Below are 27,842 nucleotides of genomic sequence, written 5' to 3' on the forward strand. Positions count from 1 at the left end.
CATCGTTCCATGGATGCTGATGCTGAGAAATCCCACCCTGAACCACAGCCAAAACCCCACACCAGACCAACTGAAATGCTCCAGGGAATTCTGGTGGATTCAATCTCAAATTAAACTCACGTGTGAAAGACAAGCCAGATACCCAGCCCGGGGAGATGCATCCCCAGGAGGTCTGATACCACAGGCAGATCTGAACCCAGGGCTGCTCCTGGGGACAGGAGGCAGAAGGCAGAGCTCAGGAGGTGTTCTTTAATTTTTTTTTTTTTTTTTTTGAAGGTATGCAGTTCTCAAAAAGGCAAGAAAAAAAAAAAAAAAGGCCCCGTGTTTGCAGCCAACACGTGTAATCTGTTGCAGCCCTTGTCAGACAAAACATTTTTGCCGTAAGACAGCGATTCCCAGAGGGGAAAGGGGCGAAGTGAAAATACTTTATCAGCTGCCTACATATGTAAAGCAGTCCCCTGGCTGAAAAGCAAAGCCTCTTTCCTTTTGAAAGCCTGGGAAGGGAGAGATGGGAGGCGACTGCCTGGGAGCAGGGACAGGAATGACAGAGGCACAAAGCCCCACGCAGCAAACCCCAGGCCTCCCTCCTAAAACCTGCTTATCTCCCTATCAGAGCAGGGGAACTACCTAGGCTGGGGGAAAAGAGGTATTAAACAAACAAATCCAAACAAACCAGAGATTGTGACTCGGTTTGGAAAAAAAAAATAAATCTCCAAATATACATGTGGGTTTTTAAGGTACAGAAATTATCCCTTCATCCAGCCATGAAGAGCAGGTTCTGCTGAAGGCCCCGGGCTCAGCAGGGGCTGTGTCCATCCCTCTGGGTGTCTGTGCCACCAGGCTGGGTGGTTTTGGAGATGTGGGGATGATTCCCTGCCTGGATTTATGAAGAACTCCTCAGGCAGAAGCTGCTGGCAGCCAGGGGCTCTTCCTGCTGCTCCCAACTCCAGGTCTGGTTGGGAAGGTTGGGAATTTGGGTGGCATCCATCAGGCCTGGGCTCCATGGGATGAGGGGACTCTGCTGGCAACAAGTGTGCTGGCTGCTGAGTCCCCAGCAGTGGCTTCTCCTCCATCCATCAGCAAAGAGACCTGAAAAGATGGGGAAAAATAAGAAATGGAAAAAAAAAAAAAAAAAAAGGAAATGAATGGCACGTAGCAAGGTCCCTGCTGGCAGCGAGGGGGGTGTGAAGTGGGCAGCTCCATCCTAGGCATGGGATGAGGGGTTTGGGCTCTTCCCCCAAATAGAGATGGACACAAGAGGGAGGTAAGGAACAGGATGGAGTGGGGTGGGGGAAATGAAGGAGAAAGGGAAGAAAGAGGAGAAGAAAGGGAAAGGAAAGGCAGCGGGGGGAGAGGGAAGGAGCAGGCGTGCGTGCCCAGCTGGGCGATGCATCACATTGAAATTGTCCCGCATTAAAAATTCACCAGCCAGTGAATTTTCAAGGGATTTGTAGTAATTAGATGACAAAATGCTGGCAAATCTCAGGCTTGCCAAAGATGTTACTCAGGGGTCAAAGACTCGACACTTTTGGCTGGGTAATTTGTAAGTGTCAATCACACTCAGCCATCAGAGAGAAAGGAGAGATCTAAGGGCTGAATCCTAACGAAGTCCAAGGCTCTGCCTGCCCACCCCCAGCCCCCTCCTCCTCCTCCTCTTCCTCCTCCTCCCCACGCAGCCTCACTCACAGCAGCTGACACACAGAGCAGGCTTCGGTGCTTTGGGTTTTCTTTTTTTTTTTTTTTTTTAATTAAAAAGAAACTCCCCACTTTTCATTTTTCGGCCCCAATTTCTGGTGGGAGGAGAAGCAACCCTGGTTTGCAGCCCTTCCCTTCATCCTGCAGGATGCTGAGCTGCCCCCCTCCTCCCAGCACGAGCCTCTCATCACTTCTTCAGACATTTGCTTCCAATTCCTCCCGGGACAGCCCCCATCCACCCCCCCTTCCCAGGGTTTCCTTAGCCCAGGCTGACAACCTGGGCTGGCTTGGGCTAAAAATGAAATTACAAACCAGGTGCAATCTGCCCATTTCTGCCTCTCCCCCAGGTGTAAGGGAACATTCCTGAAATAACCCAGGTCAGTTTGGGTCCTGGTGGGATGGATGCTGCCAGCCCTGGGGGGTGGGAATGGGGGGGGTCCCACTTTGGGCTGAGCTGGGGGCAGCAGCTTGTGCCACACACCCACCCAGAGCCTGCGAGGAGGAAAGAAATGAAAAGGTTTTTCTACTTCATCTGCTTAGAAATCAGAGCACTGAATGCAAAATAAACCTTCACCCAAAGCAGGGTGAACACCCTGAACCCTGCACCCAACCCCAGTGGCATCAGCAGGGGGGCTGCTACCATGAGCTCCACTTGATCCCCAGAGGGTTTTAGGTTGCCACATGCAGGGGCCAGGGGCCAGGATGTCCTCTCCATCCCTCCTGGCTTCTCCAGCTCTCCTCATTACCCAGCCTACACCCCACCTCCAGCTTTGGGCTGAGAGGGACAGTTTGGGAAGGGACAGAGGGACACGGAGCTGTGGGGCATGGAAAGCATCCCTCAGGGCACACCCCAAACCCACTGAACTGAGCTGAGTCACATAGAGAAAATAAAACCCAAACCAACCACAAAACAGGAGCTCTCTTTGCTCCATACTACATTTTGCCAGTGTCCTCCATCCAAGCAGCCCAGAGAGGGAGAGGTGGTGATGGGGAGTGGAAGGGCATGAGAAAAACTGCCTTTGGGAAGAGCTGATTCCAAATCCATGGGGATTCCCTGCTGCAGGACAGTGGGACTGCAGTATCTGGTACCCCAGGCAGGCTGCTCTCCAGCTGCTGTGCTGCCCTATATAAGGGAGCTGAGGGGCTGTAAAAGTGGCTCTAGGTTTCTCCTCAATTTCAAAAGTCATTTAGCAGCTGCAAACCACTGCCTGGCAACAGCCAGCCCTCAGAGGGGCAGCCTTTTCTTCAGCTGCACTTCCAGCTCCTATTCTGCATATTTAAATAGCTCAAATCACAGGCTGAGATCTGCAGAGGTGCTTTTCCATTTTTATCTTCAGCTATGCTTTATCTCCCATCACCTTAGGATGCTGCAGGAGGAACATCTGGGGGAGCAGTGGTGTGATCTGCAGCAGGGAAGGACCCAGGGACCTTCTGAGCTCCCACAGTGCTGCTCCCACCCACACCCACACCCACACCACACCCCATGGACACCCCTCTTGCTTCCCTTCTCCTCCAGCTGGGGCTGTCACACCTGGGGACACCAGCTCCAAACCCTCAGCTCCACGTGGGCAGCAGCACGGGCAGGATGCCCCAGCCCAGCACCCATCAGCCCAGCACGGGCCTGGGTCCAATTAGGTGGAACCCACTACAGCCCTGCAGGGACCTGCAGCCCCCCAGCTCCCAGCCTGGGGACACTGTTCTTCCTCCAGGCTCCTCCCTGTCCCTGTCCCTGTCCCTGTCCCTGTCCCTGTCCCTGTCCCTGTCCCTGTCCCTGTCCCTGTCCCTGTCCCCGTCCCTGTTGTGACATGGCTTTGATGTGTCCCCCAGCCAGGTCACAGCATCCACACACCCCTCAGCCAAAGGTGAGTTTGATAATTCCCTGCCTCTCCTCCTAGCTCTGGTTTGGGGTGAAAGCCTCCCTTATTAGCCAATTTGGATACCCATTTACTGGGAATTACTGAGCCTGATTATTATTCATGAGCAGCTAAGTCTGAAACCTCAGTCCCTGCCATCCGAGTCCTCTCCCTCGCCACTGCACAGGTTTAGGGAAAAGAGGAGGCAGAGCTGCTCAGTCACACGGAGAAAGGAGAGCTGTGTGCTGCCTCCCTGCTCTGCTCTTCCTTTTCCCCTTGAGGGAGGTGGTGGTGGGAGCTGGAGCTGGGGATGGGAAGTGGTGGTGGAAGCTGCAAGGCAGAAGTGGGTGCTGGAAGGTGGTGACACCAAACACTGGTCATGGTGTGACCCACAGAACCCTACAGACACCCCAGAGTGCCAGGGAAGAGCTCATGCTCCCTAAATCCTGAGCACATCCCCAGCCCAGCCCCAGGGGCAGCTGCCACGCCAGTTTCCTGCTGTCCCCTCCCATGATGGGGTCCTGAGAGTTCCCTTGGCTGGGGCTGAGCCCAGCTGGCCCATGGCAACCAGGGGCAACTGGTCTGAGCCCTGACACAGCCAGGGAATGTCCTGCTGGCTGCAGGGAGGTGAAGGGGCAGCAGCACCTTGGCTGATCCTGATTGCTGTGAGGGTGCTGAGCCCCAGGGTGCCCCCAGAAGCTGTGGCTGCCCCATCCCTGGCGGTGTCCAAGGCTGGATGGGGCTTGGAGCACCCTGGGCTGGGGGAGGTGTCCCTGCCCATGGCAGGGGGATTGGAACTGGATGAGCTTTAAGGTCTCTTCCATCCCAAACCAGTCTGGGATTCAATGATCCTGTGCTCCCAGAGTCCCCTGCCCCCTCCTATGGGACAGTGGGGACAACACCATGGATGGGGGCTGGGCAGGGGGTTCCAAAGGACACGGAGTCACCTTGAGCAATGCCAGAGGGCAGGAGAGCCCAGTCCAGCTCCCTGGGGAAGGTGGCTCAGCAGTCACCCAGCCCTGGCAGGATGAGGGGTGGCAGCACCCAGCAAAACCCAGGATCCCTCGGATGTCCCCTGGGTGCTGACCCAGTCACTGTCCCCATAAGTTGATCCCAGCCCACACAGGGCCCCAGCACCAGGCAGCAAGGAAGGGAAGCTCATTTTACATTAAAAACCCTTAACCCTCTCATTCAGTACAAAGCCTGCATTTGAGTAACATCCTAATCCAATTCCAGAGCCCACCCTGGGGAGGGGGATCCAGCGGGTGTCCAGGGAGCACCCCTGGCTCATCCCACTCACCGGGGTCTTGCCTGGCAAAATCCACCCAGCAGGGCAGGGGGCTTCAGCCCCCAAGGGAGACTGCATCCTATGCCAGGCAGGGCTGAGCAGACCCCACCAGTTTCAGCTCCATGCTGGTGTGAACTTTCATCAGTCCAGAGAGACACCCCCACCCCCAGCTCATTTCCCAGAGCCCAAAATCACCTGGGCAACCCCCACCATGGTTGGGACCTCCAGTTCCCACCTGCAGAGTGATGGGTGATGTCCCAGCTCATCCCCTCTGCCATGGGCACAGCCTGGATACAGCACACCCACCCTAAAAGGACACCCAGAGCACCCTAAAAAGAGCCCAGACCCCCCATGGGAGCAGCCAAGGGGTGACACCAGCCCTGTGGTGTCAAGAGGTAGGAAAAGGAGATGAGCAGGGGGTACAGCTCATCACAGCCTCATTACAGCAATTAGTGTGCCATCCTTTGCTCTAGATCCAACCTTTCTGAATAATTGTTGCTGCTAAAAGAAACCATTATGGCTCCAACAAACCCAGCAGGTTGGGATGGTGTTCACCAGGGGCAGGGACCCGTTCCCCAGGGTCAACTCCATGGACAGCTAAGAGACTTTGGATTATTTATCATTAGGATTGTTTTGGATTGAGAAAAACCAAAACAGGCAGTGAGGAGCCATGGATTTCCTGCAGACCTCCTTAGGTGTTCATTTCCACACATTTTCAGAAAATTCCCCTTCAACCCACTGGAAATTTAGGGGTGCAATAGGTGGGATTCTCAAAGTGTAACAAAGAGCAGGAATTACCTCAAACTGCTCTCCAGAGCTGTGCTCAGCACTCCCATAATTAATGTATGGGCACACATCTATCTGTACACACACACACAGCCCTCCCTACCCATCAAACAGATTTCCTTGATACCAAATTGCCTGAAAAATTAACCAGTGTCAAACTGCTCAACAAGATCAGTATCATTAAGGGAAAAAGAAAATCTTCATTATGTTTGAAGGTGTAGGGAATACAAAAAAAAAACCCCAACAAACCACCAACCCAAACCCCTCATGAATGGTTTTTCTCAGGAAGTCCCATGTTTTAAAAACATATCAAAGGGTTAAATTAATTTTCATTAAAATTTAAATTTGAGAAGGCTCCCTTCTCTTCTTCCCTCCCTCCTCCCCCTTTGAATGTTTGACTGGCAACCATTTCATATTTCAATCTCAGCAGAACAAATTGAATTAGATGTTGAAACCAAACTCTGCTCTGTTCTCTAAAGCCTACATGCTCTGCTTGCACTAATCCTTTGCGTTGCTGCTGCAGACCTCAGAGATGCTCAGCAAGAAACCTGCCCTGCCACAAAAGACAATGAAGGGAGAGAGGGAGAGGGAAAAAAAAAAAAGAGAGAGAAAACATAAAATAAATAAATAATAATGAAAAAAAAACCAACCCAAAACAAAACCCCAGGAAAATCCAAACCCAAGCTGCAAGGGACCCCTGCCTGGCTCTTCCATCTTCTGTTGGGTGTGGTGAGAGCTGCTGGTTTGGTGTGGTGTGTGTCCCTGGGATGCTAAAGCCCCATTTTTCTGGTGATGAGTCCTGCCCAGCACCAGGGAGGTTCTGCTGCTGCTGCTGCTGCTGCTGCCACCCCCCGTGCTGGGGAAAAGGCAGTGGGGAGCAGGGAATGGGAATGCTGCTGCTGAATGCTGACCAAAAAAAAAGGAAAACTCAGAGATTTCCCTCCTCCCTAGTAAGCTCAGCACCATTGCAGCTGAGCTCTGCTGACAGTGCCACTCTGCCCCCCGTGCCTCAGTTTACCCACCTCTCTACTGAGCACAAACACCCGGTGGCTGTAGGGCCAGGGGGGTGCTGGAGCTGCTGAGTGTGGGGGGGGGACCTGAATTCTGAGGGTCTGTCCCCTGAGTCCCAGTGCTGGGGGCTGAGAAGCTCCTCAGTGGCAGCAGAAAGGCCCCCGCGGGTGCAGAGGGGTGGCTGCTGGAAGGGGCTTTGCAAAGGAGCTGGGACAGAACAGGTCTGATAGCAACACTGCATGTCCTGTCCCTCCTGCACTGCTCCAGCCCTCCCCAGCTCCATCCCTCACCTCTGTACCTCACTTCCATCCTTCACCTCTGTCCCTCCTGCACTGCTCCATCCCACTCCAGCTCCATCCCTCACTTCCTCACCTCCATCCCTCCCCAGCTCCATCCCAGGCTGGCTGGGGGAGATATTAACAGCACATCCTGACATCAGCTGCTCCAAGGGTCCCAGTGCTACCTCCAGATCCCAGCATTGCCTGCAGACACATTCCAAGGCATTTCTTTAACCCACCTGGGATGCTTTATACCCTCTCCCATCAGCAGGGGCCTGGGCTCCAACCCAGCCACATTTACCACCCAGGCAGCTGGTGGGGTTGGAGGCTCAAGAAAAGTCCAGTAATGAGCAAGTACTGATCCCCCTGGGAGGTGGGATTGGGCACTGCCCAGCAGCACCCAGGAACTGCCAAGAAGAAAAGAGCCTCTCCAGCAGCAACGTGCACAGCACACACAAACACACCCCAGCTGCTGCTGGAGGACACTTGGATGAGGTTTAGGAACCAGCATCAATCCTATGGCTGTAAAAATGGGAGCCAGAACATGTCAAAATGGATCCTGTGGTGGTGTTGAGCACAATATGGCCTTGCTTGAGACAGCACCACTGGGACTTTCTCTCCAACATGACAGGTTTGTCAACCCAGTGCCCCAAATACACCTGGAGTGGGTGGTGAGAACTCCTTGGATGGACAAGGGTGGCAGAGCAGAGTTCGAAGGGACCACAGAGCCTCCCTGGAGTTCTTGTTACACTGCTCTGGATGTGGCTGGTGTGTAGAGGTTTCCTCCAAGGTTTTCACTGTGGCCACAAACACCAAGGAGAGCCATGAGAGGGAGGGACTCACCAAGGGAGAGTCTCCCCTTTCCTGGAGCCAGGCAGGGCTTTGCTGGGTGGTCTCAGAAGGATGTGTGGGACTGATGTGTGAGCACCAGGAGCTCTTTCATCCTGGCTCCCACCCTGTGCTCTCCATGCTCCAGAGATGTCACTCCAAGAAGAGCCAGGCCAAGGAGGGGCAATGCCAGCCTGAGATGGCACAAGCAGCCCTGGGGGTGCGTGGTGACTGGGGTGGGAGCGAAGCTGTGGAGGGCATGGGAGCTGCCAGGGAAAAGGTCTTTGCCAAACTATCTGTTCCGTGGTGGCAGCTGCAGGTTGGTCTCCAAACAAGAGCCTTCTTTATTTTTTTCTTTTCCTTTTTTTTCCTTTTGGCAGCCCATCTGTTCTCCCCCCGCTCCAGCGAGGGCCAATTCGCCACTCGCCAGCGATTTCTGCTGCAGCAGCAGTTCTGCCTTGCCTTGCAGGAGAGCAAACCCACCAGGGAGCAGACAGAAACACAGGCAGGGAGAGTGCTCACTCCCACCTGGAGCCTTCACCCAGCCCAAAGACCACAGCTACGAGCCTGGAGGGTGGCAGGGAGGAGAAGGAGCCAGGTGGGACCTCTGCCCCAGGGGATGCTGAACCTTTGCAAGGCCACTTCTCCTCTTGGCACTGCCCACCCTGTGGCACCCCAGGGTATTTGGATTTTGAGGGCCAGCTGTGCCCACCATGGCCCCACTGCCCTGGTACCCACCTTGCTGATGGCTGGCAGCTGCTAGATAGCCTCCTCCTCTTTGTTGTTCTCCTCCTCATCCAGATGCTCCAGGATTTCACTCAAAACCTCCGAGCGTTTTCTCTTCTTCGGGGAATCTGCCCCAGATCAGGTGGTAGTGAAGGGGATATAGGAAAAGAAAAACAAAGTAAAGATTACAACCCAAGCTCGTTCAGAACCATCCTTAGCTCATCTCCTGCTCTCTCCAGCCCCCTCCTGGGTAAAGCCCCTCCATGACCATTCCCTCTCCTCACCAGCCAGTTCCCAGCAGGACAGCACCAGGAACACCCCTGCTGGAGGGGTTGCTCCAGACCTCCCCAAAGCTTTGCTTTGCTGAAAGCAAACAGCCCCAGCATCCACACAGGCTCAGTGGTGAAGCTGACCCCAATCCACCCCTCAGCCCCCACCAAGAGTGGTCACAAGCCCCCTCCAGAGAGCAGCCTTGGTAGGACACTCACCCACCATCTCTCCTCTCTGCTGGCAAGGGATGAAGCAAGAGGCTGGCTCCCCCCCCGGCACCATCACCCTCCCAAAGCCACCCTGGGGCACAGCACCATGCACACATCCTTCCCCAGGATGCTCCAGCCCCTGGGGGCTGCCAGCACCTGAGCAAGAATCCCCAAACCATTTGGGGACTGTTCTGAGGCCGTGGTGGGTACTGTGTCCTCTCCACCAGGCAAGCAGTGCCCTGTTGGCAGGAGCAGAGGCACTCCCCCCACTCCCCCCACCCCAGCCAGAAGCTCTTGCTGGCTGGCAGCACATGGAGAACAGCTGTTTAAATCCTGCTTTCAGACATCAAAAGCCTCGCTGGGTTCCTCAAACAAACAAACATACCATAGGACTAAAGAAAAGGTGTAAAATAAATAAATGGAACAAGCTGTGCATTTTCTTTTAGTATTACAGCTGCTGTGGGAGATAAACAACAAGTAAATGTCACAAAACATCAATACAGAAGAAATTAACCTGACAAAAGCTCACATCCCCCCCCCATACACACACACACACTCCGCCTTCCCCCCCTTCTTCCCCAACTCCCAACAATTTTGCATTTCTGGAGTTCCCATCTAATGATTTTATTTTTCAATTAATTCCTTGACAGCGAGCCAGAGCCCAGCTCCTCCCTGCTGGGGGCTGTGGGTGTCAGCACCACCCCCCACTTCCTGGTGCCCCCTCACCCAGCCCAGGGGGGCTGCAAGGTGCCACTTGGGCCCCCCAGGAGGCTCTTCATCCAGAGGCACACCAGAGGGGGTTATCCCTCTCCCTGCTAATCCCCCAGCCAGCTGTGTGCTGGGGGCCTCAGGGATGGCATCAAAGGTGGTCCTGGCCCCCAAATCCAGCACAGGGTGCCCACCCCTGCCACCCCCTCCCCCCAGACAGAGCCCGGGGGACACTGGGTGCTAAGGGAATGCAGGGCACCCAGGGGACCTGCTGTGGCTGGGGCAGGGGGCTGGCAGGGCACTGCTCCCCCCACATCCACCATCTGAGCCATGGGGAGCACCGGGAGCATCCCTCCAGCTGCCTAACGAGGAGGGAAAAGGAGGGGGGGAAACACAGAAACAAAAAACCCAGGAGGGTGGGGAAGTGAATTGGTTCAACTTCCGTTCTGCTGCTCCAAGCTGGTTAAGGTTTGCCTGCTAACCATCCCATTTGCTTCCTTTAAACAATGGGCAGAGCTGGCAGGGGTGGGCTGGGAGGGGGATTACCACGGGATTAGAACGTGGCAGGGTTGCGGATGCCACGCTAATCCTGCAGGCTTTTCCTCTCTGGCTACAGCATGTGTTTGCATTAGTTACAGATGCTCTCTGGAAAAAAAAAGGGGGAAAAAAAAGGAAAAAAGAAAAAAGAATGAAAAAGAAGGAGGAAAAAAAAGCAAGCCCCAAAAGCTGCAGGGTGAGGGTGAGCGAGGCAAAAGGAGCAGGATGGGGGGTGCTGAGCAAGATGGGGAGGGTGATGGGGAAACCTCCTCAGCCTGCTGGGGAGGGACTGGGGCTGGAGCTGGGGAGGAGAACACCCTCCTGGCAACCCCCTGCTGCCAGCAAACCACTGCCAACAACCATGGGTGGTGGGGACCTCGGGGGTGCCTCTGGAAACACTGACACCCAAATCACAGCCAGGCCCCCTCCCCTCACACCTCTCATTCCCCGCCCTCCTCACCCCCTCTTCCCACCCCATCCTTCCTCTAAAACACCCCCAGCGAGTCACTCCTTCCCCGTGCCTGGTGCTGAATTCCCCATCTGTCAATTTAATTCTTTGATGGATGGGAAAGAGCAGGAAGAAGTGGCTGGGCACAGCTGGCTTCCCAAGTTAGTCCTGGCAGGAGAGCGGCGGCCGCGGCCCCGCCGGCTGCGTGCGGTGTTTGTCAGGCACAGAGCACACAAGTCAATAGTCATTTAGCTGGATTGGGAGCAAGTACCTTCCCTGCACGGACTGTGAGCTCCTGGGAGAGCAGAGCACACACACACACACACACACACCCCCAGGCCATCACCACCTCCCCCTGAGATCTTCCCCCAGCCAGGGATGGAGCCGGGCTGGCAACCGGTGGCCTGAACTGGGCAAGTGAGGGGGGTACAGGGGGGTGACAGCATTAGTCTGCTTGGAAAAGACCTTTAAGACCACTGAGTCCAACCACTAACCCAACCCTACCAACCATTAACCCAACACAACCAACCACTAACCCAACCCGCCCAAGCCCAGTGCTTAAACCACGTCCCTCAGCACCACATCATGGCACTGGGTGGCCCCATGCCAACCTCATGGTGTTCAACAGGACCACGTGCAGGGTCCTGCATCTGGGTCAGGGCAATCCCAAGCACTGACAGAGGCTGGCCAGGGACTGGCTTGAGAGCAGCCCTGAGGAAAAGGACTTGGGGGTGCTGGGGGATGAGAAACTCAACACGAGCCATCAGTGGACACCTGCAGCCCAGAAACCCAACCAGATCCTGGGCCGCATCAAGAGGAGTGTGGCCAGCAGGAAGAGGGAAGGGATTCTCCCCCTCTGCTCTGCTGAGACTCCACCTGGAGTCCTGAGTCCAGTTCTGGAGCCTCTGCTTACAGGTGGGACATGAAGGTGCTGGAGGGTGTCCAGAAAAGGGCCAGGAGGATGCTCAGAGCAGCTCTGCTATGGGGACAGTCTGGGAGAGTTGGGGTTGTTCAGGCTGGAGAGGAGAAGGCTCCCAGGAGACCTCATTGTGACCTTCCAGTGTCTGAAGGGGCTACAGGAAAGCTGGGGAGGGACTTTTTGGGGTGTCTGTAGTGATAGGACATGGGGGGATGGATTCAAACCAGAGGAGGGGAGATTCAGGTTGGATGTGAGGAAGAAGTTCTTCCCCAGGAGGGTGCTGAGACCCTGGCCCAGGTTGCCCAGAGAGGTGGTGGAAGCCCCATCCATCCCTGGAAGTTTTTAAGGCCAGGCTGGAGAGGGCTCTGAGCATCCTGAGCTGGTGGGAGGTGTCCCTGCCCATGGCAGGGGTTGGGACTGGGAGAGCTGAAAGGTCCCTTCCAGCCCTGAGAATTCATAGATTTGTAGATCATGGATCTCAGATCTGTAGATGACAGAATCTACACATCCTTTACATCCCTCCAGGGACACAGAGCCCACCCTAACCCTGGGCAGCCTGTGCTGGTGTTTATTTACCCTTTCACTGAAGAAATGTTTTCTAATGTCAAACCTAACCCCCCCTGGTACAATGTGAGACCTCAAGCTGTTCCCAGAGCATCTGTGGGGTGTGTTTGGGTGATGGGGGATGCAGGAGATGTGACCCCAGGCTGGTCTCTCAGGTGCAGGGCACACATCCAGACCTACCCCTCACCCCAGCTGCAGGACACTGGGATGCCTTCAGGATTGTTTTGACAGAGCTGGAATATTCTCCCTGCTGGTTTCAAAGAGGGCAGTGATCCCTGCTCTCCACTGGGAGGATCTCCCTCCTCAAATCCCCCATCTCTCCTCAAATGAGGGCAGAGATGCTGCTGGCAGCAGAGTTCAGCCATCCCTCACTGCCCTTGTTTGCCAAGACCCCGCTCCATGCTATAGGTTGGATTAGAAACCCCAAGGCCAACCCTTCCATGGTTTCTCCTTACCAAGTTACAGGAGATAACTCTCTTCACCCACAGCAGCCCCAAATCCTGCCCTGTGGCCAGCCAGGCTCTGGGGCTCTCCAGCCCCTTGCAGCAGCAGGTCCCTCAGGTTAATAACACGTGTGTGGTGTCATTAAAGCTCCAAGAAAGTGTTTTTGGGTTTTTTTTTCCCAAATGTTAAGACTCTGCTACCTCAGGACAAAGAAAAGCTGCACTCAGAAATGAGCAAAAAGACTTAAAACCCTTACAGACTGTGCTCAGAGCAAGCAGAGGGCTGGGCGCTGGCTTCAGTCCTGCCAGCATCACCCAAACCAGCTCTGGTGACCACTTCTGGGGGTCTTCACTTTTTCCTGGAACATTAGAGAGACTCAGAAGAAGTCCTAAAGTATGAGCTGAAAACAACACAAAATGGGAAGGCAGCCTATTCCATTTTATTGCACCTATTAGAGCTATTGAAAAGATAGCTGAGAAGTGGCCTGATTGCCACGACAAATGCCTGCACGGAGAAAAGATTGAGGAGAGCAGACCTCTCCTTAACCTAATGAGTAACAGCAGAGCAGGGCCTGGGAACTGGAAGCCAAATCTCTCTAAATGGTGTCTAGAAATAAGGTGCATAATTGTGCCAGAGAGAAGTCAGTGGTAGGACTGGTCTCTCAGAGCCCAGGTCTGAGCTTCACAAAGTGTCTCCTTGAGAAGACAAAAACGATGGGGCTGCCACCAGTGGTGCTGGGTGAGGGGCTTTGCCTGCTGCTACTCAAGATGCCATCCTGAGAGATCAAGGTGGCTCTTTCAAAGCTGGAGCTGAAGAAATCTGCTGAGATGGAGCAGGATGAGCTCACTGCTCACGGTAAACTCACCATCAAACCCCAGGGAGTGGAGGTCACTCTGCTGCCCCACTGGATCTGGGTGATAATTAACCCTCCAGGACTTAGAGCAATCTTGTCATCCTCTGTTATCACTCTGCAGCCTCTCCTACAGACCAATCCACCACATGCTAGCTATGGAAACATCTGTGCATCACTGCTGTGTCCACAGCAACCCAAAAACTGCACAGAAAAGAGGAAATGGAAGGAGCAAAAGAAGGAGCTTTTCAAACCACTTAAATTCTGATTGCATAAGACTTGGGAGAAACGTGTCTGAAAGCCCTGTGAGATGGGCAGTCTCAGGCCTTTGTCCTGCTTCACACTTTTCACCTCTTCTGGTACATGCAAAGTCCTTGGCATCTTCCCTGCTTGCTTTTATTTCTGTGGAATAACCAGGAAAAGGGCCAAGAGCAGCAGAGGCCACGTGTCACCCTGTACCAATGGCACAGCCCTGCCAGCACACTTCAGCAGAAACACAGGATACTGGTACAGCAAGAGCAACCTCCCCAAAAGCATGGGCAGCTTGTGGGGCTGGAGGTCTCTGGGTCCAAAGGGGTCACAGAAGACCTTTGGGGACAAAAGCCAAGAAGCCTCTCCTATGGGATGGCAATGCTTAACCCTGCAAAGAAATTTCAGGCTCTAAAGAAGGAATAAACTGAGCTGGATGGTGAGATAGGACCCACCCCATCCCTGGCCCTTTTGAAGGCATCTGCCTCCATCTCCTGCTTCTCAGCTGCTGCTGGATGGGCATAGCCTGGGAGCAATGTGAGGACAGCAGCTGGAGGCACCAGGAGCCTTGGTCTTGACTCCCAGCTCCTGCAGACACCTGCACACTGCTGGGCTCCTTCCTCCTTGGAGATCTGCCTGTGGCTCCCAGGGCATCCCTCTGTGCTCCACAACTCATATCCACCCTCAGCCTTTCCACCACCACAGCTCAGCTTCCCCAGGCTGCTCTAACCAGCCCTGGGCACAATATTCCACAGCCAGGAGGGTCCTGTTGGAGCCAGGCTCACTGCTTTGCCATCGCTGGGGACTGCAACCTGCAGCCCCAGAACTGCTGATGCCACCTCCCTGGGTGATGGGCATGTGTTTGATGGAGAGGGAGGGGGTGCAGGAGGATGGGCATTGATCTCCAGCTTAGCCCTCCAGCCCAGGGGAATCTTTCCTACATAAATATTTGCCAAGCAATGCATTTGTGCCTGTCGATGGCTGTCAATAGGAGCCTGCAGTGCTGTTATCTGCCAAGCTGTCATTCCCAGGGAAACCTGACCCAAACAACCCACTCCTCATTGCAACCAAATTATTTTGTCCTTTTTTTTCATCTCAGCTGGTCCCTACCTGCAGAGCACCCCGGGGGCTCAGGGGGAGGGGGCAGAAGCATTGCAGGTGACACTGTGGTGTTGTGGCAGAGCCAGCACACGGAGGGTTAACCAGCTCAGACACACACAGAGCTGTCAGACAAAGCCTGGATGCCTCTTGCTTCCCTCTGCATCCTCAGGCTCCAGCAGCTACCTGCCAGGTCCAGCAAGGATCCAGGGAAAGGGCTGGTGTGGCCTGTGCCAGCTGGGACGGTGCCAGCCTGGGCTGGAAGGACAAGGCCAGAAGGATGCTGCTACGTTACCATGGAAATGCTCTGCTGTTTTCCTTCTCAGGGCCTCCACTGTCTCCTCTGTGTCTGCCCACTCCAGGACCAGCCTCCGGCCGTACAGGTGTGTGCTGTGGCACAGGGCATTGAAGGCTTTCTGCAGAATGAAGAGGGAAAAAAACCACCCCAGTGTTATAACGGAGGAGAAAACCAAACCAGGCTCAGACAAGGCAAAGCAAAGACAGCCCCCTCCCTGCCCTGAACCAAACAGCCCCCAGAGAGCATCCTGCTTGGAGCACTTTGCACTGATGGGGCAGGATTCATCTCCATCAGTGGCTCTGACTGGGTCATTTGTCTTCCACGTGCCTGCAGCAGAGCAGAGCCCCCCAGCCAAGCCTCTGGGAGCTGCCTGGAACCCAGCACAGCACAGAGCTCCAGGTTGGCTGGGACCACCCCTGGGATGGGGAAAGGCTGTGGAGCCTTGGGGGAGTACCTGGAGACTCCCCCTGCTCCCTGCTGGCATGGAGGGGCTCCAGTTGGGGGTACAGAGGTTGCCTTCTGCTCACCAGAGGGTTGGAAGCAGCACGAGCTGGCTGGGGAAGCTCCTTTCCTCTCACCAGCATTTTGGTGATGTTGGCCATGCTGGCACCAAAGGTGGCAGAGCCAGAAGGCAAGAAGACAGAAGTCTGCTCTTTTTCCCAATGGTGTTTTTGCTCCCTTACAGAAATCCAGAGGTTTCCTCACTGTTCCAACCTGTTTAATAACATCCACACAGCTACAATCTGATGCTGAATACAAGGGTGCTGAACAGCACAGGAGTTCAGATGGCTTAGGATGCCAGTAGGCAACAAGCAGAGGATTCCAGGAACCAGCAACTTGATCCAGGGAAGGTTGATTTTGTCTTTATTTCCCACAGACTTTCAAGCAAATTCAGGCCTGCTCAGGACAATGGGAGCACACAAACACACTGGGCAGATATCTTCCTCCATGGGGGCCCACAAAGTGCTCCACAGCCATGCAGAGAGAGGGAGCCCAAAATGCTCTTTTAAAAAATCCAGCTAAAGCTGGAATGAAGTCCAGTTATAAGCTCTAACAGTTGGACTTGATGATCTTGGAGGTCTTTCCCAACTTTTCTGATTCTGATCTTTGCAAACTCACATGCCTGGAACAAACACAGCAGCTGCAGGAGCACTGGAACACCCCCCTCACTGTCCTGCAGGGATCTGTCCTCTCATCTGGAGGCCCCCCCAAACAGCACCAAAGTTCTCTTGGAGGACCCCAGACTTCTCATCCAAGCTGTTTGCTAAGTGGCCCTTTTGATCCACTGTGGATGTCCCCAGATGTCACCCCTCTGGGCAGAGGGGCTCTTCCTGCAAGAGGCTTTGGCTGCCCAGGACCCCTCCTCAGCAGCCAGGACCCTGCCTGAGCCACCAGGTTATAAAAGTAAAAAGAAACCCCACTCCATTTCCAGCACCCAGTAGCCTCCAGCTTCCCTTCCTCCTGACTCCCTTCCACTCACAGAAGTCTGAGTCAACATAAAAAAGAGAAACCAGGGGCAGCTCCACCCTTCCCCAGCCCAGGGTGACCCTGGCAGGGTGAAGAAGGAGGCACCTTGCCCTCTGATGGGCTGTGAGCCTGGCACCAGGGTGCTGGGCAGCTACAGCTGGGTTTATTTGCTGCTGCTGTTGTTTTAAAGGCCTCTTTTTCCCTGGGAATGGGATGCAATTAGCAGAGCAATGTGTTGGCTTAAATAAACACAGGGGGGAGGTGGTGGTGGGGAGTGGTTGATGGCTGTTTGCCTTGGCACTAAGAGTCACTCCCAAAGGCTGGCAAACAAGTGCTGTGGCTTGGGCTCTCATTTGTTAAATTATCCTTCTTTAATTCCTCACTTCCTGCTGCAGGAGGAAGGAGAGGGCTGGGAGAAGGGGCAGGGCTCTGGCCACCTCACAGCAGGTTGGGGAGCTGGGCAGAGAAGTGTCCAGCAGCACAGGGGGATGTGGGGACCTCCACCCTCAGCACCTCCTCCTCCTTGCTGCAGGATTGCTTCCACATCCCTCTGCTCAGCCCAGCCCAGGATGAGGCACCCCCTGCATTTGTGGGGAGCACTGGGAAAGGTCACAGAGCAAAAGGGAAGGCAGATGCTGCCACCAAGTCCTGTTAGATGAGAGAAACCTGCTGGGAGAGGTGCACCTGGGAACACAGACCCTGCCTGGCCAAACATACCCCCAAAATGAGCTCTTTTCCACTGAGGAAAAAAGCAAAGCTTGGGATCTGGAGGACCTTCCCAGCCCACTGCAGCTCCATATGGAAGGAGTCAGGCTGGGAGCCCTGCTCCTCACAGACCCATCTGTCTGTGACCCCCAAGAGCTGGGGCTGCAGAACAGAAGTCACAAAACCAACTGAATGTCATCTCAGCTGGAAAGCAGCTAAGAACTAAAACTGAGCTCTCCCTTGCTCTGCAAGGAATTAAGACTTTTTCAGGGAAAAAACCCAAAACAAAAGAGAAGCCACCAATGAGTTAAAAGATGAAGGGATGAGGGGGAGAAATGCCATCTCCACACATCCACATCACTGAGGATCTTCCAGTAAGAGGAGAAAATCTGCCACTGCTGCTATTCCAAATGAGAAGATAGGTAGAGGAAAAAATCTATGTTAATTTCATGAGAAACATGAAATGAAGACAAGCAGACTGGCTTTCCAAGAAAGAGGAGGCAGGAGATATTTTCAGGGTGCAGCTCCTCCACACCTTCCCCAGACACCTCCTCGTTTGAAGACCAAAGCATCAGATAGCCAGAGGTTTGTTTAAACCAGGGAGAAAGAGAGGTGTGGTGTCCACTACCCAAGAGACACTCATCAGAAGAGACCTCAGGTGACAATAGCTCTGGATTATTCTACAACTTTAAGAAAAGAGAAGCCTCCACCTGGCACAGCTCGCTGTCCTTTAATTCCAAAGAGAGACTTTGTTGAAGTCCTCCTTGAGGCTGAAGAGCCCTGGCAAATGTCCTCACGGGTCAGATTTGCTTTCCAGATGCTTTAGGGGTTGCATGAAAAGCCTACGACCATCTCCCCCTAGAAAACAGGGTGCAAATATGCTTAAAAATGTCACATCTGAACACTGCTGTGTCTGAGCCTGCAGAGCCTGGCTCAAGCTGAAAGTCACAGCTGAGTCTGGCAGGATGGAGAGGCAGAGGAAGGAGGAGAAGGAGAAGCTGGAACAACAGCTTAAGAACATTTGTGGGATACAGAAAGGCAATTTCAAAATGAAGTGGTAGGTGATAAACTCATTTGAAGCCTCATTTGGGCTGCCATGACAAGGCAGACCCAGCCCTGGAGCAGAGCCTGCTGTGTGGGGGCCCTGGCAAGGCAGAGATCAGGAGACCAGACAGACCATTGCATCCCTCACCCCCAGTGCTACAGTTCCATCCCTAAATGCCATATTAATTTGGAGGACAGGGCTGCTCTGCCTGGAGATTCCCTCTTGCCCTATTAAATACTCAAGCCCAAGAGCCTCGGGGCTGAAGTCATTAGAGGGATAAAGGGTCAAAGACATTAGGAGATTGATAAATTTCCCTTTCCTGCAAGACCCAGTCCCAACTGAGGATGCTCTCTGCAATGCCAGCTGCACAGAAGGATTTTTCTTTCTCTGTGTGTGGATTTTTAAAGAGCTGAGTGTCTTTCCCGAATGGGCAATTTCTATTTGGAGACCAGATGTATTTTTATATCAACAGGGGAGAAAAGTGGAAACTCAGCTTCCAGTTAATAGTTCAAAAATAAAAACAATCCCACAACAGTTCTGCCCAGGGAACATCAGGAACCATGTCAAATGCTTAATGCTTCCTTAACTGGAGTTAATTTGTTATTGCCAGCAGATCCAAGCTCTCGCTCTCATCCCCCATCTTCCACCCAGCTTGACCAGAGGGTATGCAAAAAATATGTAAATATTCACTCTTGGTGAGTATTTCTTCATCCCTCCCTTTGCTGTCTTTGCCACGGATTCCTCCCCATCTCCTGGCTTCACACACATGCACGCTGTGACCTGTTAAATGCTGACGACAAAGAGGACAGAGCACTGCTAATTTCATCTGAAGGAAGAGTAACACTCCCAGGCCGGGTCCATCCATCACCCTGGGAGCCATCAAACCACCCAAGAGACAGCCCCAGCCCTGGATGTCACTGTGGGAAAACCGGGCTCTGAAGGAGGCTCTAAAGGACAAGGATCTCCATCCCTGAAGGAGAAGATGGGGGGAGCCGAGGGGATGAAACCCGGCCCGGCAGGACCAGTCTGCAGGCACAGCTCTGGGGAGATGGGAGGGGGAGCCCCACATCTCTGGCCTGGCTTTGGAAAATCTCTGTTCCCCCGCAGCAGCTGTGATTGCTCAGAGAAAAAGACAAACCCAGGAGGTCACAGGCTTTAAGTGCCCAACAAAGCCACCCTAACTATTCTATTACAAACCCCATCATGTTTTATAAGACGCTTATATGCGATTTCCAGATTACCACTCTGAGCAAAAACGTCATTGATAGTCCCAGCTATTCAGCTCTGAGGTCTCCAGTCCCACTCCCCTCCTCTCTCATTTCACTTAGCAATAAACTCTAAGCCAATTATGTCCGTGGTTACAATATTCAGGATCCTATTCATCAATACCCAGTGCATCCTCTTCCAGGCGGCCAATGGAGTGTACTTGATGTGCCACTTGTGAGACAATTAAATCCCTCAAAGAGATGAGGGAGGAAAAAAAAACCCAACAAAACAACAACAAAACAATAACAAGAAGAAGGAAAAAGAGCTGCCTTGCTGGAGAAGAAGGGAAAAAAAAAACCCCTAAGTGGTCTTTCACAGGGCATCTCCATCCCCACACACACGAGCTCTGGGATACCCAAAGCAAGCGCCCTGCCCGGCTCTGTCCCCTCTGGCTGCTGAGAGGTGGGTTTCTTACTGCTGAGATTGCTGTCCAGTGCAGCTGGAATCTGCCACCCCAAGGGGCTGAAGAGGGACAGGAAGCACACACTGAGCTTTTGCCCTGTTTTCTCCAGAAACCAAGCAGAACAGCAGGTGCTGCCTCATTCTCCCCCAAACTGAGCAGCACCCAGGTCCCTGTACGCACCTTGCCAGCACTGCTCCAAGTCTCCTCAGGGAAAGATGAACTCAAAGCCCGGGAGCAAAGCCTGAACAGTTCTGCTTTCACCACTGCTTCACTCCAAAGCTGCCCTGAGCTGGGGAGGGACCCCAGGGGGGGTCAGTGCCCCCTGGGCTGCCAGCCAGCAGTCCTGAGGGGAGAAGGGATGCTGAGCGGAAGAAAGTTTGAATTGAGATCAATATGGGACTAACAAAGAAAGTCTGTGGACTGTGTTATCCAGGAGGTCAGCCTGGAAGGGATGATCTAATAGTCCCTCATGACCCTGGATCAATGACTCCTGTCTGAAAACATAAACACAGCCTATGCTGCTTGCTCCTCCTCTCCTCCTTTCTCCTTCAGCTCCGCTCACAGTCTTGAAAATGCGGAGTCTGGGGGTGGCAGGGGAGCTGTGTGTCCCTTCCCTGCAGCAGAAATACCTCTTAGAACCCCTTCTGACCCACTGCAGGAGACACTGTGCCCAGTCCAGCCCGCTCCTCAACCCTCCAGCAAAGGGCAAGAGCACAACACTACCAGACAAGCGAACAGCCCCTTGTTTCATCTGCAAATGTGGAACTGAAACATGAAGGAAAAGTTCAAATAAAATAACAGACTAGAGCATTGTCAACAGCCACCTATCCCAGCTTAAAATGCTAGGGAACATTTTGCAGCATTGAAGTACCTACAGCCTGCAAAAACAGCAAGATACTTGGAAATGTGTGAAGCTGGATCCTGGCAAAAGCCAGGAACGATGGGTTTTGCTTTTTTTGGGTTAAAGCAAAGTGTGCTTTCCAACTGCAGGCTTCAGGAGCTCAGTTCTTGGTGCTGAGGAAGGTGTTCCCCAGGCATGGCTCCCTCCTGCTGACATTTCCCATGCTGCTGTCCACCAGCCAGCACAGACCTCTCTGAGGAAGCATCCTTGGCCAGCCCAGCCCAGCCAAGTTCCATCTCGAGACCAAATTACAGAATTTGATCTTTGCTCTTGCGTTCAGCAAGGCAAAGCACACGCAGACCTTTCTCTCATCGTTTTGTCCATTTCACAACTACTCTTGTGTCACACTCCCAGTCTGAAAAACAGCCAGATAAGGATGCTCACAGGAGGTCTCAAAACACATGGAGGAGCTGATCGATGTGGTCCCTGTGCAGTTTACACATCAGTAAACAGCCACAATATCAAAAAACTCCCCTAAAATCAAGACAGTGGTGGGGATGGGACATGTACTCAGTTTTCCTGATGTGTTAACATTGGGCCAAAACCATCTCTTGTCACAAACCTGAAAAATAAGCCCCTGTCCTTCTACATGACAAGAAGTTTCAGCCCTTTTAACAGCTGCACCAAGATCATGCCTGTTCCATGTTGGGGTTTCTGTTGTGTAACCTCCAGTGATTGCCCACAGGGGTTTTAGGCTCAGTGGGACAGAGCTTCCATGCTCCCTCCTTCACCTTCTGCTCCTCTCCAGGTTGGGTGTGGGCCCAAGGGGGAGAAGGAGACAGCAAATCCACATCTCACCTTGGCATCCTGCTTGGTGAGGAAATCCACAAACCCGAAGCCCCGGTGGGATCCCGTTCCTCCCATTTTCTTGGGCAGCCGGATGGTCTTCAGCTCTCCAAAGGTGCTGTGAATGAGAGAGGGGGAAGCAAAGGCTCCTGAGATGAAGGGAACCATCATTTTATCACAAACCATGGCAGCTGCACACTCACCTTAGCCTAGAGGTGAGGGCTAAGCTGAGCAGTGTCCTGCAGCCACTCTGCTTCCCTGCAGGTCCCGTGTCCAAAGCCCCAAGTAACAGCTGAATGCTCAGCTTGCATTTCAAGCAAGGCTGCAAACAATAAGCAAGCTGCTTTCTGAATGTAAGTGCTAGGTGTTTCCTCCCTTGAGGAAAGCTGAAGAAACCCAAGACCCAGCCTGTATCCTGTTCAGGGTGGGCAAAGAGCATCTCCAGGTCCAAGAGGGAGGGTTGCCCGTGACCACCACAAGAGCAGATTTATTTATTTTATTGTCAGAGCCCTGTCTGAAGTGGGGATAGATAGATAGATAGATAGATAGATAGATAGATAGAAGTGCATGGGATAGAGGTATGAGCCAGAGCACAGCCCCATGGGGACCTGTTCTCCTTCCACCCCCAGAGCCTGCTTTAGAAGTACCATCCCTCTGCTCCATGGATGCTGAACACCATTTTTAAGACTGGATTTCCTCACTCTTGACACTTCACCTGGGTACTACATCTGCCACTCTGCAGCCAGCCACCCAGCCTCTTTCATGGGCTGGAATAAACTGGTTTTCTGGAAGCTTGCTGAATGCATCAAGGAAAACAGGTGAATTCAGCAGACCCAAATCCTCTACAACAAACCCCATATCCAGCAGCCTTTCAGACAAGTTCCAGAGTGCCAAAAGGATGAAAAGTAAAAGCAAGGAGATAAAGGGGCTCCTGCTTAGCTGGAAAGTGGGGGGTAGGGCTGGCAGCATCCATGCTCAGCCACAGCCCATGGAAACCTTGTCACAGCCTGCTTGTCCCTGGGGAAGGAACCCATGGCTTGAGCACCAAAGCACACAGCCATCCTCCCAGCCTGGACCTTGCCCCAAAAGCCAGGAACCAGTCCCAGAGGCAGGGCTGGCCGGACACCCCCCTCCAGTACCATTCCCTGGAGAAACTGCAAGACAAAGCCAATGCTTTCCTGTTCATCTGAGCTCCTGCTTCCTCTTCTCCTCCCCTCCTGCCCATCTATCAAACACGTATGCACAAACTGCAGGCAATAAATATTTAATGTGGATCGGGTCTGAGGAGATGTGTTATTTTATTTGAAAATCTACACACAGGCACACATCCACAAAAGCAGCCCAGGATGCAGCAGTGCCAAAGAGCACCTGGGAATAAACACAGTAAAGGCCATAAATGCTCTCGTGAAATGATATAAGCTAAATCCTGGGAGTTAACCTGCTGCACCAGCAGCATGACCAGGCATTCATCTACCCAATTTCCTTTGGCAACGTGGTGTGTAAATGTACCATTATGAAGCCTCAAAATGAATCCACATGTCTCCTCCTCGGTGCTTTCCCTCCCTCTTCCCCTCCGAGCCCGTGCTACGCAAACAAACAAACACACAAACCCCAGCAGAGGGGAGGGAGAAGCCTCTGGCACTGGGGATGCTCAGCTCTGGGAGCAGCAGGAGGGTTCTGTGGCTCCCAGCACAGAGGTTATGGGTGACAGGGGCCCAGGAGCCCTGCAGGCAGCTCCTCCTGCTTGCAGCATCCCTGTCTGGGCGAAGGGAAAGGTAAGGAGAGAGCTCCTGGCACAAGGAGGTGACCACCAAGGCTGGGAATTCAAGTGGGTGGCTGGCACGGGCAGGGGTGAACATGCTCCAAACTATCCCTCTGTGGGAAGCATCACAGGCATTGTCTGCTGGGGAGCAGAATATCTGCTAAAGGAATACGAGCAGAATAGCTGCTAAAAGGGAGGGATCTCAGACAACAGCTGCTCTGTGCACCACAACACCAAGGTGTCTCCCACCCCCAGACACCAGGGGGCCAAGAAGACCACCAGGAGATGGGCAGGGATGGTGCCACTGCTGAGGCTGCACCTCCAGTGCTGGGTTCAGTTCTGGGGCTCTCACTACAAGAGGGACATTGAGGAGCTGGAGCAGGTCCAGAGGAGAGCAACCAAACTGGGAAGGGGCTGGAGAACAAGTCCTGAGAGGAGAGGCTGAGGGAGCCAGGATTGTTTGGTTTGGAGAAGAGGAACCACAACAATTCTGTGATTCCCCTCTCCCCAGCCAACCCAGACTGGGATGTGTGGGGGTGCTGGGGATCCCCTGATCCAGGGGAGAAGCTTGGGAGGGCAGGATGGGGGAGAGAGGCAGGATGGGGGAGAGGGACAGGATGGGGGAGAGGGACAGGATGAGGGAGCAGGGGAGGATGGGGGAGGCTGCAGCTCCCAGGAGGGGAGCAGACAAGGCCAGGCAAGCTGAGGGACACAGTGGGGCCAGGGCTGACCCCACCAGGGCTGCCCAGCAGAACACCAGCCCTCCCACTGTGGTGCTAATTAGAAACCAGAGCACAGCAATTACCAACCCGGGAGCTGCGAATGAAGTGGAGAGCGTGGGCCTTTAATGTGCTCCTCTCCAGCACCAGGCAGAGACTCACACCTCTCTTTTCCAATTATTTCCTCTGGATTTAGGGGGAGAGAGAGGCAGAGGCGGGAGGGAACCCAATTACCCCCTGCAGTGCCAGGCTCCTGGGACCCACGGATGGATCCGTGTTTGATCCCACACTGGCTCCATCCATGCTGCAGCCTCCCAGCTCCAGGACAGCTGGGCAGGGATCACACTGTGCTGCTGAGGCTGCAGGAGCTGGGATGGTGGAAGGGAAAAGGATGCTGAAAGGATGCTCAGCACCCAAGCAAAACCTGAGCCAGCTGAGCCAGAAGCAAGTGGCCTCTGTACAGAGTGCCAAACTCCATCCCTCCTGCCAGGATCCATCCAGCAGGGCTGGGGAGGGTGGTGGTGGCTCACAGCAGCTCAGACCACTGCCACCACCACCTCCTTCCCTCTCAGCACTCAGCTCTGAAGGGTGTGAACATGCAGCAGGCTTCCTGGGGTGAGGGTTCCTCTTGGAGCTGAAGTCTCTTCCTCTCTCCATAACAAACTGGAGGGAGATCAGGAAGTGCTGCCAGCAAACCTCTCCTTGTCCCGGGCTTGATGGGTCAGAGGGAAGTCCCTGGAGTCAGCCTGAGTGTGAAGGCTGAGCAGGTTCTGGATCAGTACCCACCAGCATCCACGGCTTCCCCAAGTGCCCCTGTGCCAGGGCTCAGCCATGGCAGCAGCTGAAGGACTTGGCTGCTGTGGGAGCAGAGCCCTTGCCTTCTCCAGACACTTGTCTGCAGCCAGCACACTTCATGGGGTGGCTCTGGAGGACGTGGCTCTTCCAGTCTCCTCACATGGTGCTGGCAGCTCGCTGGCCCAGCTGGCACAGTCCCTCCTCACACCCTTGCTTGGCACCTTCTCATGCCACTGGCTGGAAGGGATGACAGCCCTGGACAAAATGCTGCAAGCAAGATATTTCCCAAAGGAGAACCTTTGTTTCATGCTGATCCAGATTTGCAAAGGCAGAGGGCAGAGCAGGAAAAGCCCATCCTGGCCCTGGCTGAGCAACCATCCCCCCAGGTGAGGCACACAGCCAGCCACAACCTTCTCCTTGACAAGTCACCACCTCCGAGCTCACCACAAACCCAGGCTGTTCCCAGAGATGCCAGGAGGGATATCCTCTCCCTCCCACCCACCAGGGATCCAGCTCTTCTGCACAGCATCACCAGGCACCAGCTGCTCTCCTGATGCTTTGGAAGCTCTTCCAGTGATGCTGCAGCCATCCCCTTGCTTCCTGCCCTGTCCAAAGAAGTCCATTTCTCCTCCATGCTGCAAGCTGGCTGCAGGTCAGAGGAACATCACTCCTTGGGACTGTGATTATATCCTTCTGGCACAGGCCAGCTGGGAGGCAAGCCCTTTGCCTGCTGATTACAGGACATTATTTTGCTATTAAAAGGAGCACATGCCAGCTGGGTAGACAACACACCCAAGCTGGCTTGGCTCTGCCTGCTTACCTGAGCATCCTCATCAACACAGCCAAGCAGCTGAGGGCAGAGGAGGATGGGGATCCAGGTGCTCTCCAGAAACTCATCTTCCTTCTCTGCCAGCATGAAACCCAAGTTTTCAGCTCACAGCTCCCTCCCCTGCCAGTCCCAGCACCATCTTCTGTCCCTGACTCTACCACCTCTTCTCAAATCTTCTCTTTTCCCATCTTGGGTTTTGGTTGATTTCTGCCCCCTGCTTCCAAGTCTCTCCACAAACTCAGTCAGCTCCTGCTGCCCCAAGCTGCTGGGATGGCCACTTGCACACACTCATTCATGGGATGGGGTGAGGCTGAACAGTACTGCAGCTGGGAAATATCCCCTCCACCTCAAATAGAAGCATTTAAAGTGCAAGCTCCTAGGGATATGCCAACTGCCCATGAGCATTATTTTCAAGGACTCTTCAGTTGCCAAGTTTTGCAGGGCAAGGCACAACCAACACCACAAAGCCAGGTTTATGGTCAACTGCTGTCCATTGACAAAAGAGCTCATCTTCTTGCAAAACAAACAAATCATCAGGAGGTTTCTCCAGACATATACAGATGTCCCTCTGCATGGGGCAGACCCAAACCCCTTTCTCTGGTTTATTTCCCTTTAAGAAAAGCAAGCCAGCAACAACCACGTTGCAAAGCTGGTCATGAAAACCTCTAGCAAGGTTGCCAACCTTCTCCTGGGTTGCCATCTACTGCTCCCACCCTCCTCCTCCCTCCCCCTTCTCATCCCCAAGCCCTGATGCTGCCTGAATCCCCCCCAGGTACTGCTGGCAGCCCGAATGGAGCTCAAGCCCTGTGCCAGGCAGTGTCACTGCTCACCAGAGATGGCTCTGGGCAGGGGACAACAAGTCCAAAAGGGACACAAGCCCTTCCCCAGCAGCAGGCTGCAGCCAGCAGAATGCACTCACTGGCTTTGCAGTGGTTGTCTCCAGTTTATTATTTCCCCCCCCAGGACCTTCCCTCCCCCCGGCAAATTCCCTCCCTGCCAACCTCTGCTTCCGCGCCCATTTCCTGATGATGGGGTGGGGGTGCTGTGTGTGTGTGTGTGTGGGGAGATATAATAATGGTCCTTTTTTTTTCTTTCTTCCTCCTTGAGGAATGCAGGACCCTGGCAAATGGCTTTGCCCCTGGGCTGAGCCGTGGCCAGTTCCACCCCCTGCATGAGGGAGTTAATGAAATCCCCAGCGGAAGGAAGGTTCCCCCCCGCCTCCCGCTCCGGGACTGCAGCTGACTCCAGGATGGCTAATCCCATTACAAGAAAATAACGTGGATAATTCAAGCTAATGAAATCGTTACAAGAATGTGGACAGCCAGGGGTGGACATTCAGAGCCAATTTAACACCCCTTGGTTGTTGTTATCCCTGGCACAGGAAATAGCTGAAAGGAGGAAGGGAAAGGAAGGAGAGGGAGGCAGAAAAGAAAAAGTCCTCCTCTCTTGTTAGCTTAAATCCTGTTAGAGAGTTCAGGAATTAATCTGCCACCTATCTCCCTTATTACCCTTATCATCATCATCAATAACAGCTCCTCGGTAACCTCAGGAAATCAGCAAATGAATGGGCAGGAGGGTGAGGCAGGAGCCAAACCTCCTGTCCTGCTCAGCCACCAGCAGCCACCACTGCCTCCACCTCCAGCAGCACCCCGGGCCAGGAGACAGTGGGTGGAGGGACCTGGCAGCAGGATGGGTGTCCCAGCCCACAGCTGCATGGATGGAGGGATGCAAAAAACCTGGTCTGATCCTTCATTCCAGCAGCGGGTGCAGGATGACCAAGTCACCTTCAGATTCCCTGGGAAAAGCCAGCAGTGCACCAGAGGGCAGCCACAGCTGCACCTTGCTCATCACTACAGGGATCATCAGCTTTTCCAGCTTCCACTCCTCTTTCCCAGGAGCAGCTTCTTTGTTTGGAGGCTCCTTCATCCACTGCAACTCCTCTTCTTCAGTGCTGGTCTGGAGCTGCTGGGAGCTGAAGATGCTGCTGCCTTCTCCCAGCAATGGAGCATCCCTCCCTGTGTCCATATTCCTGGGGCAGCCCTGGCCATGCTCCACAGAGCCTCCTGCAGCAGGGCTGGAGCCAGGCTCTCCTCCTGCATGGAGAG

General features: G+C 53.8%; 1 protein-coding gene across 1 annotated transcript in view; it reads right to left on the minus strand.

Moving 5' to 3' along the window:
- Positions 1-306: 306 nt before the first annotated feature.
- Positions 307-27,842, minus strand: part of RBM19 (RNA binding motif protein 19) — a 62,551-nt gene continuing 35,015 nt past the window's right edge. Inside the window, exons 22-25 of the mRNA XM_030460774.1 lie at positions 21,645-21,750; positions 15,057-15,177; positions 8,478-8,593; positions 307-1,089 (exon numbers count right to left, since the gene is read on the minus strand). Of these exons, the coding sequence (XP_030316634.1) occupies positions 8,499-8,593; positions 15,057-15,177; positions 21,645-21,750 (322 nt within the window). The 3' untranslated portion in view covers positions 307-1,089; positions 8,478-8,498. The remainder of the gene's footprint in view (positions 1,090-8,477; positions 8,594-15,056; positions 15,178-21,644; positions 21,751-27,842) is intronic.

This window comes from Calypte anna, chromosome 15, assembly GCF_003957555.1.
Source record: "Calypte anna isolate BGI_N300 chromosome 15, bCalAnn1_v1.p, whole genome shotgun sequence".
In the NCBI taxonomy this organism is placed as follows: domain Eukaryota; kingdom Metazoa; phylum Chordata; class Aves; order Apodiformes; family Trochilidae; genus Calypte; species Calypte anna.